At 46.7% G+C, this 14583-nt stretch overlaps 2 protein-coding genes and 2 non-coding genes across 5 annotated transcripts; all 4 read right to left on the bottom strand.

Annotated features, from left to right (window-relative positions):
- Window positions 1-2376: 2376 nt before the first annotated feature.
- LOC127772218 (beta-carotene 3-hydroxylase, chloroplastic-like) lies at window positions 2377-6527 on the bottom strand. 2 transcript variants are annotated; one of them, XM_052298227.1, is made up of 7 exons: window positions 6177-6527; window positions 4307-6011; window positions 4109-4168; window positions 3802-4008; window positions 3566-3691; window positions 3388-3444; window positions 2377-3265 (listed from the first exon to the last, which is right to left on the bottom strand). In XM_052298227.1, exons 2-7 carry the CDS (start codon window positions 4718-4720, stop codon window positions 3197-3199), a joined length of 933 nt encoding a protein of 310 aa, XP_052154187.1. In that variant the 5' UTR covers window positions 4721-6011; window positions 6177-6527; the 3' UTR covers window positions 2377-3196. The 2 variants fall into 2 exon arrangements, with proteins under 2 accessions (XP_052154187.1, XP_052154188.1); XM_052298228.1 differs by having other exon boundaries at window positions 4307-5019.
- Window positions 6528-11513: 4986 nt separating this feature from the next.
- LOC127772425 (small nucleolar RNA R64/Z200 family) lies at window positions 11514-11610 on the bottom strand. Its single transcript, XR_008017412.1, has one exon. It is a non-coding gene; the product is annotated as a small nucleolar RNA R64/Z200 family (small nucleolar RNA).
- A 240-nt stretch (window positions 11611-11850) lies between these two features.
- Window positions 11851-11925, bottom strand: LOC127772421 (small nucleolar RNA Z199). The gene has a single exon (XR_008017408.1). It is a non-coding gene; the product is annotated as a small nucleolar RNA Z199 (small nucleolar RNA).
- A 706-nt stretch (window positions 11926-12631) lies between these two features.
- On the bottom strand, window positions 12632-14323 carry LOC127769933 (uncharacterized). Its single transcript, XM_052295592.1, has 5 exons — window positions 13868-14323; window positions 13554-13708; window positions 13369-13435; window positions 13221-13272; window positions 12632-13068 (listed from the first exon to the last, which is right to left on the bottom strand). The coding sequence occupies exons 1-5, from the start codon at window positions 14229-14231 to the stop codon at window positions 12975-12977; spliced, it is 732 nt and encodes a 243-aa protein (XP_052151552.1). The 5' UTR covers window positions 14232-14323; the 3' UTR covers window positions 12632-12974.
- Window positions 14324-14583: the final 260 nt, after the last annotated feature.

Below are 14583 nucleotides of genomic sequence, written 5' to 3'. Positions count from 1 at the left end.
ACACCTCACTTATACCACACTTACGCCCTACTTACATATTAATTAATATGTAATTTTTGAATTTACATATGTAATTTTAGGACGTACATATGTAATTTTGAGACTTATATTATAAATACACTAAAATTATATATGTAATTTAAGGATTTACAATGTAAATATATACCGACTATTTTTTGGTGAAAAATATGGTGCCATAAATATAGCTACACTCTTCCTATCTTAATATATTGATCAATTTATTTTCTCCCGGCCATCTCTTCCCTCCACCCCGTCTCCTCCCCTACATCCTGCTCTAGCCGGGGTCGCCCGCTGGTTGCCACCACCCCCTTGCCGCTGCTACTGAGTGTCGTCATGCTCCCTCAACCAGATGCCATCACATCTATTAGCGAGAAAGACAGGATCGTCGGATCCAGTGGCCCTAACTTCTTTGCTGGTGGATCCGACTGGCTGGAGACAAGAAGCACGAGCCATCGCGGGATTGGCCAAGGAAGATGGGAAGATGGGAAGTGTGGTGTGAGCAACACCGGATACGAGCGGGATCCAAACGACAATGGCAACAGTGAGCAAATCCCGACGATGATGACTATGACGAGCAGGATCCAAATGGCAATGGTGGTAATAAGCGGAGCGGCTACGGTTGGATCAGGCGATCATGGCATTAAGCTCTCCCACAGCGGCCAGATCCAGCGAGAAACGGAGGTAGTATAGTATTCGTCAAAGGCATATACCCCCTCGCAATACTGTAGGATCAAAACACAAGAACTAAGAACTAGACCAACCAGAGAGAGGATGAATGGTTGGTATACCCAAAAATCCAAACTTTTTGCGGAATTAAAAGTTACCCTCAAATTCGACGGATCGCGGTCTGACCGAAATTGATCTGCCGGTCTGACCGAGCTAATACCATCGGTCTAACTGGAGTTGATCGCCCAGTCCAACCGCCTGAAGATCGCCTATGCCTCCTGTCGTCGTCGCCGGTCTGACCGCAGGTATGCCGTTGGTCTGACCGCCAGTGTCTTGCCGGTCAAACATAACATAAATCGAAGAACTCTCAAAGTAGATGACAACTTTATTACTTCTCTCTGTGTTTATAAAGTGCAACAACAGCATTCCTCACGAAAATCTCGACTAAACTCGAAACCCTAATTAAACTTATAACTCAATTGCTCTCAAAAATGATACCGATAAGCCTCACGCTTCCTCTTTATTTATACATGAAGTCCTAATCCACCTAGGAAACCTTCCCGTAAAAGAAACAAACTTTACAAACTCCAATCATATCAAATTTGGACTCCTTCCAAATTCGACTCCGCTTCCCATATGCACATAATACCTCCATCGTATGCCATATGGAATATTCACCAACCACGTGCATTGAACTCTAGCCTAAGTATTCTGCATGATATCTGACCGTCAGAGACATCGCCTTATCCCCAAGTTGACTCCCAATCCATCACCGGCAATACTTTCCCGAGACATCAAGTCACCTACACATGAATCAAACAAAGAAACTATATTCTGAGCCAAGCTATCTCCAACTTGACTCATTGGTAGCAAACAACAATATTCCATACGCATAGTATCCATCTAGAAGCCATAAACATGAAACAATAACGGATATCCAAATAAACAACCTGAAACCGAAACCGACACAGAATCAGCCGATCAGACCGTGAGTATAACTCCGGTCTGACCGGCTGCACCAGCCCGGTCTGACCGGTCCTGACAAAACAGTAACCCTGTTCATCACCTGAAAACTCAATCATCTCCAAAACCACTTCACCAATAATCTCCAAATATCAAAATCAATAATCACAGATGTCAATCGTTCGTCACAGAATAATAATCAAAACACATTTTGATTTCACAAATACAAGATACATGTAACTCTCTTTTCAAGAACAAGGAATATTTTGATATTGTTGACCATATATACTTCTGTTGTGATCAATTTAGTTTGTTTATATTTTTTTTTACCTCCCAGTCTCCATGGCTGTCTAATCAATGACCAGATTTTGTGATTTCCTTATCTGACCCCGAGATCATGCTGCTAGTAGCACACACGAAAAACGAGCTCACATGGTGAGTTTTTCTTTTTTACCTCAATCCGTTTTAAAAAAAATGTTCAATCCTAACTATAAATCTTAGATACATGCGTATCTAGATTAGTAACTAGAGTTTATCTTTTATAAAAGAGTAGTAGACAATAAGAAAATTGTGAATTGTCACGTACTACCAGTATGGGCCGTATGGCATGCACTACATACCCTCTACGAATAAAGATGGAGTCGCGTAGAATGACCGGGAGCAATGCGGACAATCATTCGCATATGCGGCGCACCACTGAACAAGACAGATGTGAAAGTCCTGAAATTTCAGCATTGTTGCCAACCACCTATTTTAGTTTCATTGAAGTGGTTAACAATCTCTAACATGTGTTATACACAGTAATGTGGTGTTTCTTACAAGACAGGGGACTGGACGCACGGCAACATATCCTATGCACACAGGCCCTCACGTGTACACACGTGCACACCAACTAAAAAATGTCACCAAAAAATCTAGAAAAAATCATACACATACTTTCAATTGTATTACACCTAGGGTTAAAATCTTAACGTCAAATTCATTATATTTTAGCCGTAACAAAAAAAACAAAAAATCTGACAGTTTTAAGGTTGCAATTTTGTCAGAATTTTATCTTTTTTGTTATTCTCTATGTAGAATGAATTTGAAGATGCGACTTTGCACGTAGATGTAATACTATTGAAAGTATATGTATGAATTTTCCTAGAATTTTTTGTGATAATTTTTAGTTGGTGTACACGGTGTGTACATGTGAGGGCCTGTGTGCATAGGATACGCTCCCCTGGACGCACAACGTCTCCACCAAAAACGTTGGCGCAGTGAAATTCAAAGAATAACCATCCCACAGAACATCCTCCTTACAATGTTCAGCAGCAGAGACGCATGCATGCCACAGGCCACAATCAAACAAATATACTGTGCTCTTCACCGCTTCCACATCGTCGTATACTCGAAGCGCTTCCGCTTCTGGAGTCCCCTTCTCTCCGGTACCGACAATTAATGGAGTCGACGAAGCGGCCAGAAATACAAAAAATCTTGCAAGGCAAAGGCAATTCTGCTAGCTCGACAGGCGCAGTCTTGCTAGCTGCAATTGCCGCCGTCAAAATCACAAGCTCCGGTTGATTCTCGCAAGCTCCTTCTCCAGCTCTTCCAGACCACCAACCTCCTCCAGCTCCTGCACGCACGACCACACACACGTTGAGATCGAGAAGACGGTACAAGGAAACCAGGATTGCTTTGTCATGTACTGGTCACAAGCACATATAGACGACAAATGCATAGGCACCAGTCACGCACCTTGGGTCCAAGAAACAGCCCATACGGTACGCCCTCGAACTTGTCCGTGTGGTGTATCTGCTCGTGGCCACACAAAGAAAATCAGCAAAAGTACACTCTCTAGCCAGTAGTAGTAGTAGCAGCGTGGACTAGTAGTAGTGGTGCAGTAAACGTCAGTGAGCAGCTGGTGGTCTCGTACCTTGTGGGCCGCGGCCACTCGCCGGAAGTAGGGCACATTCGCGATGGGGCCGACGGGGAAGCGGCGGTGGACCAGGCCGTCGTGGACGAACATGTAGGCCATGCCGAACAGCGTAATCCCGAGGCCCTGTAAGAAACGGACACGTGGCAGGTCAGATCCCAATTGGATGGCTCTGACAGGTGGGCCCGGCCGACCAGAGAGAGCGTTACGTGCTCCCTGCAGGGCGCTGGGCTTACCGCGCCGAAGCAGAGGCCGGGGACGATGCCCCGGTGGAAGAAGCCGTAGGCGAGGAGGGAGATGGCCGGCACGGCGTTGGTGATGGCGAACACGTCGTTGAGCTCGAACGGGCCCTCGCGCGCACGGTGGTGCGACTCGTGCATGTGCCACAGGGAGGCGTGCCACAGCGAGCGGTGCGCCCACTGCGCCCAGAACTCCATCCCAACCTGCAACCCCCCAGCGAGCGTCAAAATTAAGCAAAATTTTGACATCCCAAGGACGTTATCAGCGAGCAAACAGGGATTTTGCGGTGTCACGGCCGCTTACCGCTGCGCCGACGGAGAGCGCAAACGTGCCAAACATCTCGGTCATCGGCACATCCCCGCCCTGCACGGCCGCACAGATATCAACCACGGTCAACAACCATTTGCACACTTAAATTACTGGGACATCTTGTCCGGCAAAAATTACGGCGATGACTTCTCCGCATACTATAATGGAAGTAGAAGCGAAGAGGAGATGTACCTCCAGTTGCCAATGGAAGCGGTAGTACACGGCGGCGACGGCCATGGACGTGAAGCCGAGGCTGGACATGACGGCCGCAACCAGGTACGTCCGCCTCTCCGACAGCTTCCGCGCCTTCCTCTCCGCGATGCGCCGCGCCGCCGCGGCAGCCGCCTCTTCCTCCAGCGAGGGCACGGGCACGGGCACCGTCGGCGGCGGGGACGGAGGAGCCGGGGCCTGCTGGCTCTCCGTGCCCTGCGGCACGAAGCACGTGACGGTCCCGAGCCCGCGGCTGCGCGGGGTCCGCGTGAGCGGCGAGAACGGCAGCGCGCGGCCCGACGGCGGGGGCCACGACCGGCGGCGCACGGCGGCCGCGAGGAGCGGCTTCTTGACGGCGAAGCTGGTCATAGCGCCGCCGGAGAGACCGGTGGCCATGCCGTGGTCGTTCTTCCCTCCCGGCCTCGTATCTTACCCGCGCGCGCTTTCGTGGACAGGGATGGAGCGGGAGAGTGTGACGGGGGAGTGTAATCGAGAGACCCCGCGGCTCGGTCGTAGTACTACTACTTAAAGAGACGTCGAGTCGTCGAGTCGCCCGGTGGCTTACCGTGGAACGCGTGTGCATCTGGGGACGACGAAGCGGGGAAATTCGACTGTGATTTCTCGTTGGCTCACAGACGTGCATGTCAGCGAGAAGGCGATGGGGCCCTGGTTGCCGGTCGATTTGGATCCAACGGCTGCAAGGGCAAATATTTCTTAGGGCAATAGCAACGTGCCACCAATTTTTACCGAACCTCACATATCACGTAGATTAAGAACTATATATGTCACATGCTCCACAATGCAGATTGTTTTTGGTGGGTCCCGTCTCTATCTCTCCTTCATTTTTCCTCTCCATCTCTCTCCTCTCTCAGCAATTTTGCCTAGCGGAGAGAAAGCGAGTGGCGGCACCAAGTGTCTCCTGCCGACAGAGCCGAGCAGAGCGGCGGAGGCACGGCCCAAGCGGTGGCGGCGTGGCCCAAGAGCGGCACCACCTCTCCTCCTTCTTCAATCGGCGGCCCGAGTGGCACCGGCACAATCCAAGCGGCAACAGCGCCGGCGGGGCTCCACCTCTCCTCCTGCTTTGACTGGTGGATGGCGCGGGGGGAGCTCCGTGGCACACCCGCGACGAACGGCGCAACGGAGCTCGGCGGCGGCGCGGCCCAAGCACGGCGCCGCCTCTCCTTCTCCTCTGACTGGCGGCCCGAGCGGCAGAGGTGCAGTCCAAGCGGCGACGGCGGCGGGGAGGCTCCACCTCTCCTCCTCCTTCGATTGGCGGATGGCGCGGGGGGAGCTTGGCGGTGCGCTTGCAGGGTTCGGGGCGGCCCTCTCCGTCGATCTGTCACTATTGCGTTCAGAGGCGGGGCGGAACGGTGACAACGATGAGGTTAGGTGCTAGATCCGCCGCCTTCTCTTCCTCCGCCGCCGGCATCTTCCCTTCCCCGCCCTAGGCCATCGCAGTCGCCATCTTTCCTTCTTCTCCCTGTGCTGCCGCCGTGACCGTTGCACGAGTATGGTGGCGTTGCACGGGGCCATGCCCCCTCTCAGTGCGCCCCGCGTCTTGCCCCACGCTTGCCAGTTCTGACGAAGAACGGGTTGCTTCATTTAGGCTCCGTGATGTTCAGTTGGGAACGGCAGATATGTACATGGCGCCGAATTTTTGACGTAGATGGTTGAGGCTGAACGTCACCTATGAGCATTGTAAACAGCCTTATGAAACGGTACAAATACTACGAGTGGGGAGTAGGTCCTCTCAAAGTTGGGCGGTCGGGCCTGACACCTGACAGCGAGAACAGTCCAACGCCACCCGGTAGTAGAGTACAAATTACAAGGATCGAGCGTGCCATGTCCATACCGTGTACAGTTACGGTGCCTGTGGGCGTTGTGCGGCGAAGGGCAGGAACACGCTGTCGCCTCCCCCGCCTGCCCTCCCTCCTGTCTACCGATCGAGCATCTCATCGCGTTCGTGAGGCCTCGCCGCCACGGAAAAGAAAATAAGTCAGAAAAGTGCGCACGAAAAGACGAAGAAAAAGCGTGAGAAAAAACGCTGAACAGAGGCAATCTTGATGGTGCAGATTGCAGGAGGAAGAGTCGCTCGTTGATGGTGATCCTTTCATTCCCTCTGGCCTCTGCAAGTCTGCGTCTTGGCTTCGGACGGCATAGGCGCTTATGTTGTACTCCTACGCAACGATCGTTAATTGGGGGGCTCACCTGAGTTTGGGAAATTGACCACTGGTAGGCAACAACAACAGGCGTCCACGTCGGCGGGATACGGTCGTCGATGAAACGAATGGATGGGCGCTGCTGCAGCAGCGAGCGGCCATGGCGCCATGAAAGTTGGGTTGATGGGCCGTGCGTTCTTGGTTGTGGAGTGTTTGGGCGGCCCATTTTAATATAGCATATGAACAAGACCATTGACATTGTTGACAACCTTGTTTAGCATGAATTTGAATTTTAAACAAATTTAGATCAAATCTGGAAGAGATAAGGGCTTTTCCTCGGAGGTCGGTCTAAACGATGGGAGAACTTCTTTCGAGTCCAATTAAAACAGTTATCATGTTTTCTTGTTTAGGCCCAAAGCTTATAAGTTACTATTGATCTCCAAATCTGATAGGAAATGAAGAACGAGCTGCTTATATAAAAATCCCCCCGCCCCCTAAAATGGTTGTGGTCGATTCAATTGAATAACCACCTTAACCCTCGACAATAAACCGATCTTCTACTTTTTAGCCATATTTTTTTCTCAACCTTTTGCCTAGTTTGTCCATCCAACCATGATGAGCGCATGCAATCTCCTCCATCATATAGCCTCCTCACCCCCGCCTTAGAAATTTGGGGGGACCCAGTGGAGATGAGCTCACTAGCTCAACTATCATAGTGTTGTGTCGGTTGGTCGTTTGCATGCGCCTATTCTACTGTCCAATCGCTCCACCTATGGACTGTGCCTGCCACGAGAGCAAGCGAGACACCAACATTGGCACCTCCTGTTTGCCTCGCCAAGGCATCTCGCGCCACCCCCCAAGTCCAAGATTCCCGAGTTCCTCATGATGTTGCCTACTCGTCTGGTCGTCTTGCCAACGCCAAGACATCGTTGGTTGCCCAAGTCCTAGACTCCCCATGTTTAGGTCTCAATTTTCGTAAGTTTTCCTCGATATGGCCATGCGCCCATAATTTTTTATAGTTTTTGTTGTAAATTGTTTGTATTTGTTACGAAAGTCGATATCCGCTGTAGATTTGTCCCGTAAACCTTCCGATTTACCCATATGAAATACGTGCTTACCCCAAAATCAATCTAAATTGTTATAGAGGAGGCTAATTTTGATATATAAATCGGTTCCGCTAGTCGGTTATGATATTCTTATCATCTTGATCGATAATTCTCAAGATTAAGGCGATTGGTTACTTTATACATGAACACCATAAATCTTTGAGCGATTGGCTACTACAGTGATTAGGGTCATTTTGTCATTTATGTTTTTTCCTGGCTAGATTGATAGGTGGTTATCCATTTCACTGACATAGCTCTGTTCCATCCAAAAGGCCAAAAAAAGAAGAAAAAAGTTCAGTTCCTACTAAATAACGATTATACCCCTCCACACATTCTAAACCATGTTCTACTCCCGTTAATTAGGGTGATAGTATATATAGATATAAATCGTTCGATCAAATAAGATTAACGGTTTAAATTGTTTTCTACCAACAGTGGAGAGCACCATAATCTTTAGGCAACACATGTGGTCCATAATTTCACCATACAGAAGATCATCCAAACATAAATTACTAGTCACATATATAAAATACAACTTATGCCCTCGATAGCAACAATTTACAACAATAATGTCAAATAGCCATGCAACAAATAACAGGCCGAAACAAAGATACAGAAACATGCACACACACGATAAAGCAATTAGCACGCATCCTCACACCATACGGCGGAGACCTTTGCCACACACGTACGTACATAAATTAAACTAGATCCCTAAAACCAGGACATGGAGCACAAGTATTGTTGGGAATAAACGTAAATATCTGAAGATACAGAGGCACAACCCAAGACATACCCCGGTCCAAGTCTCCAAGACTTGGGCCAAATCTTGCTCCACCCCATGGATGCAAAGGATAGGTGTACAGTCATAACAACACTGCTATGGTCTTGTAGAGTTGCACTTGCACGTTAGGCATCCTCATCACCAAACAGAAATCCAAGCGACGATGGCCCTCCAGGCGCACAACGGACTCTCGTGGACGGCCGGTCCTTCAAAAAAAAGTGGGGCAAACTCAATACAAATAGCTCAGGTTATGCTTATGCATACCATAATCCATTTCTAGAGTCTACAAGCAAGAGGTATATATACTCTCTGATATATACTCACCGTGATAAGAAGGCCAGAGTTATTGCCTACTTGGTTAGTATGGTAGATGTTTGAAGCAGATCGGCTAGATACTATTGGGTTGGAGTCTTCTTTCTTCAGAGGAGCAGCAGCCTGGTGTTCTTGATCTGCTTCGTCGCTGGCCATCTTGTCCCCAAGAACAATATTGCCTTTTGGGGCCTTGTTGGTTCCTTGAACGGATTTAGTCGAGTGATCCGGAATGATATCCTCCGGCTCCGGCTCGAAGAGGTAGCCCAGAGAGCTCCGGCCACCGCCACTGCTCTCTCCTCTACAGGCTCTACTCATCTTCTTCCTCTCGGCGCTCTCTATCTGCGTTTGTTGATCTGAGCGAGTGTGATCTGTAGCAATGACTTGATGTACTGGTGTCAGCTATTTATATGGAGCTTGATGCGAGCGTGGTGAATCTTCGGACAGCTTATTGATAGCGCACAAATCAACTAATCACACGATATAATGATTAAGAAGCTGTGAAAAGCATGAGCTGGACGTTATCTCCTTTTGGGATGCAAGAGCACGACAGTTTGCCAACTCCCCAATCACGTCCCTCCAACGCTGATCCTACGTTCGGAAAAGCAACGCACAATCCGCTGTTAAACACTCGATACACAAGAAGAAACCCATTTGTCACAGTTCACAGACAGTTGACAGTGACATCCTGCAGTTTTTCTCAGTTGGTAAGTGGGTCATGCTGCACAGTGATATGGCGCCCCAGACGGAACTTAACTGTGCTTGAAGTCTTGAACAGTTTAATAGAGCGAATGGCTGTGATTGTTCAAGCCCAAAATTGTTTTGTTCCCTTCCTTCAAAAAAATTGTTTGCCATTTTAAGCGTGGGAATATCTCATTATTTTTCATCCTACACATGCAGAAGCGTCAACGTCCAGTACCAGTGTATCACAGTAGCATTGCACGTCTCAATCGCCGTTCTGATTAATCAGTGCTTTTGTTGCGGGATATCAGCTTGCGAGGAATCTTCTTACGATCGCCCGTTCTGATTTTTTGTTGCTCACTCCTATTACCATTACTTCATTAGGCTGGTGATGGCGATGCTGCACTTGCTCTGTCCTACTCAGCACATTACGATCCGATTACAACGGTAGAGCGACGATTACCTTACCTTTTTTTTTTCTTTCAACTTTTTTTTTGTTTGAAAAAAGTGCATATTGAAAGCTAATACTATCTCCATCCCAAAATATTAATGTCCATATTCATAGTACTGAAAAATATTTAATTTTATACTAGGTATAATACTCTCTCCGTCTTAAAATAAGTATTTTTAGCATAGTGTCAAGTCAAACATTTTTAACTTTGACTATTAGTAGAAAAAAATGTGATGCTACAGTAAATATTTGATATTTACAAATTAATTATGTTTAATAAATTCGTCTCACAATTAGAGACGGAATCAATCAATTAATTATGTTTAATAATTATGATGTTTAATACTTTAAATGTGTACATATACTTTAAAAAAATTTAGCCAATGAACTAAACACAACCATAATTGATTTCTGCCCCGCATCGGAAAGATTGCAAAAGCGCCGCTGCATTGACACGTTACTGCCACCACCAGAGGGATGTCAAGCCTCTCCCATCCCATCACCGGCCTTATCTGGACCTAACCCCTGTTTTGCAGGAGCAGGATCGCTGTACCAGCCTCGCAGAAGCAACGGAGCTATCAGGGCGTTCACGGTTCGCCGTTCCGTGCAGCACATCATTTCATCATTCGGGAAGATGGAGGAGGCCAACTCAGAGTTATTATCGGTGAAAATGGACCAGCAGAAATTCGACCATCACCGGAGAATTGTACTGGTTTGCCGCATCTGTACTCCTATGTCACGTTGACAGTTTCAACAAGGCCTTTGCCTTATCTGGCACTGGAGACAATTTCACAACGAGTATTACCAAAGTCACCGGAGGATTAACAATTTCACGAGTATTACCAACCGGCGGATCGCTGTGATATGTTTTCCCTTTTGAGGGCTGGCTGGTGACTGAAAATAAGGATATCCGTTAGGTAATTATCCCGATTTAGCTTAGTGAGTGACTTTTGGATGGGATGGGACCCGTTATTATTTTTTTAGAAAGGTGAGTTCAGCCAGAAAAAAAAACGAAGCGAAAAAAAACAAAACTTACTGCAAGAATAGAAGACAATGCTGAAAAATAAAATCTCTTCTCTACTATCATAAAAATTGTATTTTGGTATGTCATCTCGTTTGCTTTTGAAAATACATATCCGTTTCAAGTTTGTTTGCTTTTAAAAATACATATCCATATTTAAGTCGTTTTATAAGATTGTTCACTTTTAGTAATAAAGAAGAAATCATATAAGAAACATGTTTAAAAAAATAACATGATCAGACTCTTAATTACAGCTTATGAATTTTTTTAAATATATATCCAAGCGAATCCTCATAGCAAATTTCAACTTAACTGAACCATATAACAGTAATAAGATTAAAATAGACATTTTTTTAAAATATATATCCAAGCAAATCCCAGAGCGAATTTCATCTTAACTAAACCATATAACAATAATAAAATTAAAATAGTCTTCACCCGTTACAGTATTTTTTCTAGTTAAATAAAAAACCATAAACTTTAACTCCAATTAAGTGTTACGGAGTAAAATTTTTAGCGACAACGGACAAGACGAGAGAACCAGCTTTTCTTTGCCGTATACATGAATCTGTTTAAGGTTTGGATTCAGATTAAGGTCTAAGGACTCCGTTCTCCGGCCGCTAACAGTGAGTTGTCATAGTCTGAAAACTTATCTAGCTAGAGACTAACAGTGAGTTGTCATTGCTCAGTCGTATGACATGTCTTCTCATGGATGCTTTGAAGCATCTCCGAAGTCTGACATGCGAAGTTTGTTCATAATTCATCCTCGCAACAACATAGGCAAAGTGCAAGAGAACAAATGCATAAGGGGATTTAAAGATTTTAAGGAATAATAACAAAAGAATGTCATTTGTCCGTAGGATCAGAAGCAAAGAGAGATGGTTATCAGTCACTGACAAATCAGAAACACGGACCAATCTTTTCTTCATCACTTCCTACAAAGGACCGGTTTAACAAAAAGTTTTTTTTTTGAAAAAAAAAAGTAGACTAGTACAACCATTAGAAACAGCGAAGTGGTCATCAGAGACTTAAATACTGAGAATCACATCATGGATCATATTGTTGCAGTTATATCTCTCATCATTTGACCAGCAAAACTGTTGCTTCAGAAAACACAAACAAACTAACTAACCGCGGATTCATCCGAAGAACTTCAGAAATACCACGAGAGAGAAGGCTATGCGAACAAGAACATCAAAGCAAGGGCAGCAAATCGAAAGAATTGAGAACGCAGGGAGTCAGGAGAAGCGAGAAAAAGATCACCAGAAGAGGCGGCTGCCGTGGAAGAAAGATTGCGGCCGTCCTAGCAGGCACCACACCTCCTTATAAAGTCGTGCGACATAAGAAACCCTAGAAGGCCCAACTGCTTATATGGGCCGGGCCTGTTTAAGGCGCGACACAGTACGTTCCCGTCGAGGCTAGGAAGGTTCTGGAACCACACAGTCGAAGGGGGTCTATGTGTAATCCTGGCACGTTACACATTACAGTCCAATTGATTTCGAGGATTCCGATTCCTGGATTGCGGGGATCAGAGTTTCCAATTGATTTCGAGGATTCCGATTCCTGTATTTCAGGGATTAGAGTTTACATTACGCGGTTACCGGCCTTACCACGGGGTACAGTAATAAAAAAACCCACGGTAACCTCTTTAAATTCAAATAAATTTAAAAAATAATTTAAATATTTGATAAATTTTGTATGGTTTCGTACGGTTTTTCACGGTTACCGCGCGGTAACCGTGCTTACCGCAGGGACGTGGTAATCCCGGCTCCGGCGGTTTGGAAACCTGGCGGGGATGCTGCAGTTGCATTGCACAAGAGAAACTACAGAGATTATTCAGAGTTCAGACTCTCATCCGAGAAACGATTCCAGATATCCCATCGCTAATTATCCTTCTGTTGGCGTTGTTTAGATTAGAACAGATAATTGAAGGATGTCCCAATACGGTTTAATCTCCCAGAACTAAAATGATTATGGTTCGATCTATTACTGCTTGTAGTCTGTACAACAAGAGCGAGCAGCCTTAACCTGACAGGCTACCATGCGGTCCATGCAAGGTACTAGTACTACTAATGCCCCTAACCAGGTACCATTGAGTATAATCATGCATAATCCTAGTTCACGATGAACACCGATGCTTCATTCGTCGGTGCGTTTCTCCCATACCCATCGACTCGGCCTGAAAATCTGCCGCAGGAGTGCCATCTTGGGGACGTTCCAGTGCTCGACATGCCTGGACGACAGTAAAATCCGTCAGTTCGTCAGGCACAACGACGCAACATCTGTGTTCTCTCTCTCTCTCTCTCTCTCTCTCTCTCTCTCTCTCTCTCTCTCTCTCTCTGCTCCTAAAAGTCACTGGATTTCATCGTCTCAGTACGTACGTACCTGCACACCTTTCCTGATCCAGCGTCGAAGTAATATTCAGTGTACCCGGTCGCTGAAATGAAACAGTGAAAAAAGAGAGTGAAAAACTGAAACGTATACCTACAGAGCAAGAAAGCAAGGAAGGACATGTTAAATGGCACGCACTTACCGGACAGAATAGGCCTCCAGGGGAATGACATGACGCAGCTGAAACGCCAGTGTCCAATTGATTTGTCCTGCAACCACAAGTCCAGAATCATGAATCATCTTCAGCAGCAGCCGCAGCAAGATGGGTTAGTGGATTTGCCCTAAGCATCAGCAACGAGATATATAGCATGTGTTAAATCGTGGTACCTCCAGATCCTCCCATTTGGTGAGCTTCATGTTAGATTTTTCCAAGAGAGAACCGAAGTTTGTGCAGTTTCTCTTGAAGCGCTGCAGGCCATTGAACGAACCTGCAGGGTCGGCGAACTCGCAGTCCTCTTCATAAGCCTTCAGCGTGAGATTCCCTGCAACAAGTAGGAAGCAAACACAGAAATGTGCACGGTGAAGCCTAAATGATCAACAAAACTCTGAAAATTACATAAACAATCGCGCGCTGCATCACCGATCGATTGTTCATCAGAAACGACTCGAGTTATTTAAGCATTTCACAGTCCGTCGCTGACCTGTGACGAAATATGACCGCGCGAAGTCATCCTTGACAGCCTCGGCGACCTGAGCGCGGCCCTGAGGCTCCGACGCTGCTTCTTCTACGGCTCCGGCGCCGTCCCCCTCCGTAGGCGGCTGCGACGGCCGGAAGAACGAGGCGGCGATGCCGAGGAGCTCGGAGCCGTACCAGGCGGCCCTGAGGACGGCGTTCTCCGAGCTGGAGGACGTCTCGTTGCCCGCGCCAGGGGAAGCGGGCTTCTCCGCGTGCAGTTGGAAACGGCGAGCGGAGCGGCGCGTTGGACGCCGGAGGAGCACGCCGGATTTCTGCCGGTGATTCGCTGCGGGGAGGGTAGAAGTTGGAGAGCGGACAAGCATGGCCATTCCTTTTCCTGCGGCTGCCGGAGGACCGGAGCTGATCCGGCCTCGCCAACAAAGCGACCAAGAAGAAATGGACTTTTTTCTAGTAGTTTTTATTTTTGAGGCCGAAATATGTTTGCCTTTTTCACTTTCAGAAATATATATGTGGTGACCAATGACACCATGTACTACACCACGCCTATTATTTGAGATCGAAATATGGAAATGGAAAAAAGAAAAAGAAAAGAAGAGGAGTGTGATACAACATTACGCAAAATTAAAGTATTTATAAAACACGATTTTTCAATTTAATTATTATTTGAACGGTAGGTTTGTATTTATTTCATCAATTTTAAGATATCTATACTATTCTTTG

The sequence above is a fragment of the Oryza glaberrima genome, chromosome 4, assembly GCF_000147395.1.
Source record: "Oryza glaberrima chromosome 4, OglaRS2, whole genome shotgun sequence".
In the NCBI taxonomy this organism is placed as follows: Eukaryota; Viridiplantae; Streptophyta; class Magnoliopsida; order Poales; family Poaceae; genus Oryza; species Oryza glaberrima.
Note: the sequence above shows the minus strand (reverse complement) of the source record. Positions and strands in the feature narration are given on the sequence as shown.

Excerpts from the sequence above, each read along its gene's own strand:
- LOC127772218 (XM_052298227.1), bottom strand. The coding sequence starts at position 4,720 with ATGGCCACCGGTCTCTCCGGCGGCGCTATGACCAGCTTCGCCGTCAAG. Across the intron at positions 4,009-4,108 it reads CGCTCTCCGTCGGCGCAGCG|GTTGGGATGGAGTTCTGGGC; the intron begins GTAAGCGGCCGT and ends GGGGGGTTGCAG. Across the intron at positions 3,266-3,387 it reads GGCTGTTTCTTGGACCCAAG|GAGCTGGAGGAGGTTGGTGG; the intron begins GTGCGTGACTGG and ends TCGTGCGTGCAG.
- LOC127769933 (XM_052295592.1), bottom strand. The coding sequence starts at position 14,231 with ATGGCCATGCTTGTCCGCTCTCCAACTTCTACCCTCCCCGCAGCGAAT. Across the intron at positions 13,273-13,368 it reads CTGGAGGCCTATTCTGTCCG|CGACCGGGTACACTGAATAT; the intron begins GTAAGTGCGTGC and ends GTTTCATTTCAG. Across the intron at positions 13,069-13,220 it reads GGATCAGGAAAGGTGTGCAG|GCATGTCGAGCACTGGAACG; the intron begins GTACGTACGTAC and ends ACTGTCGTCCAG.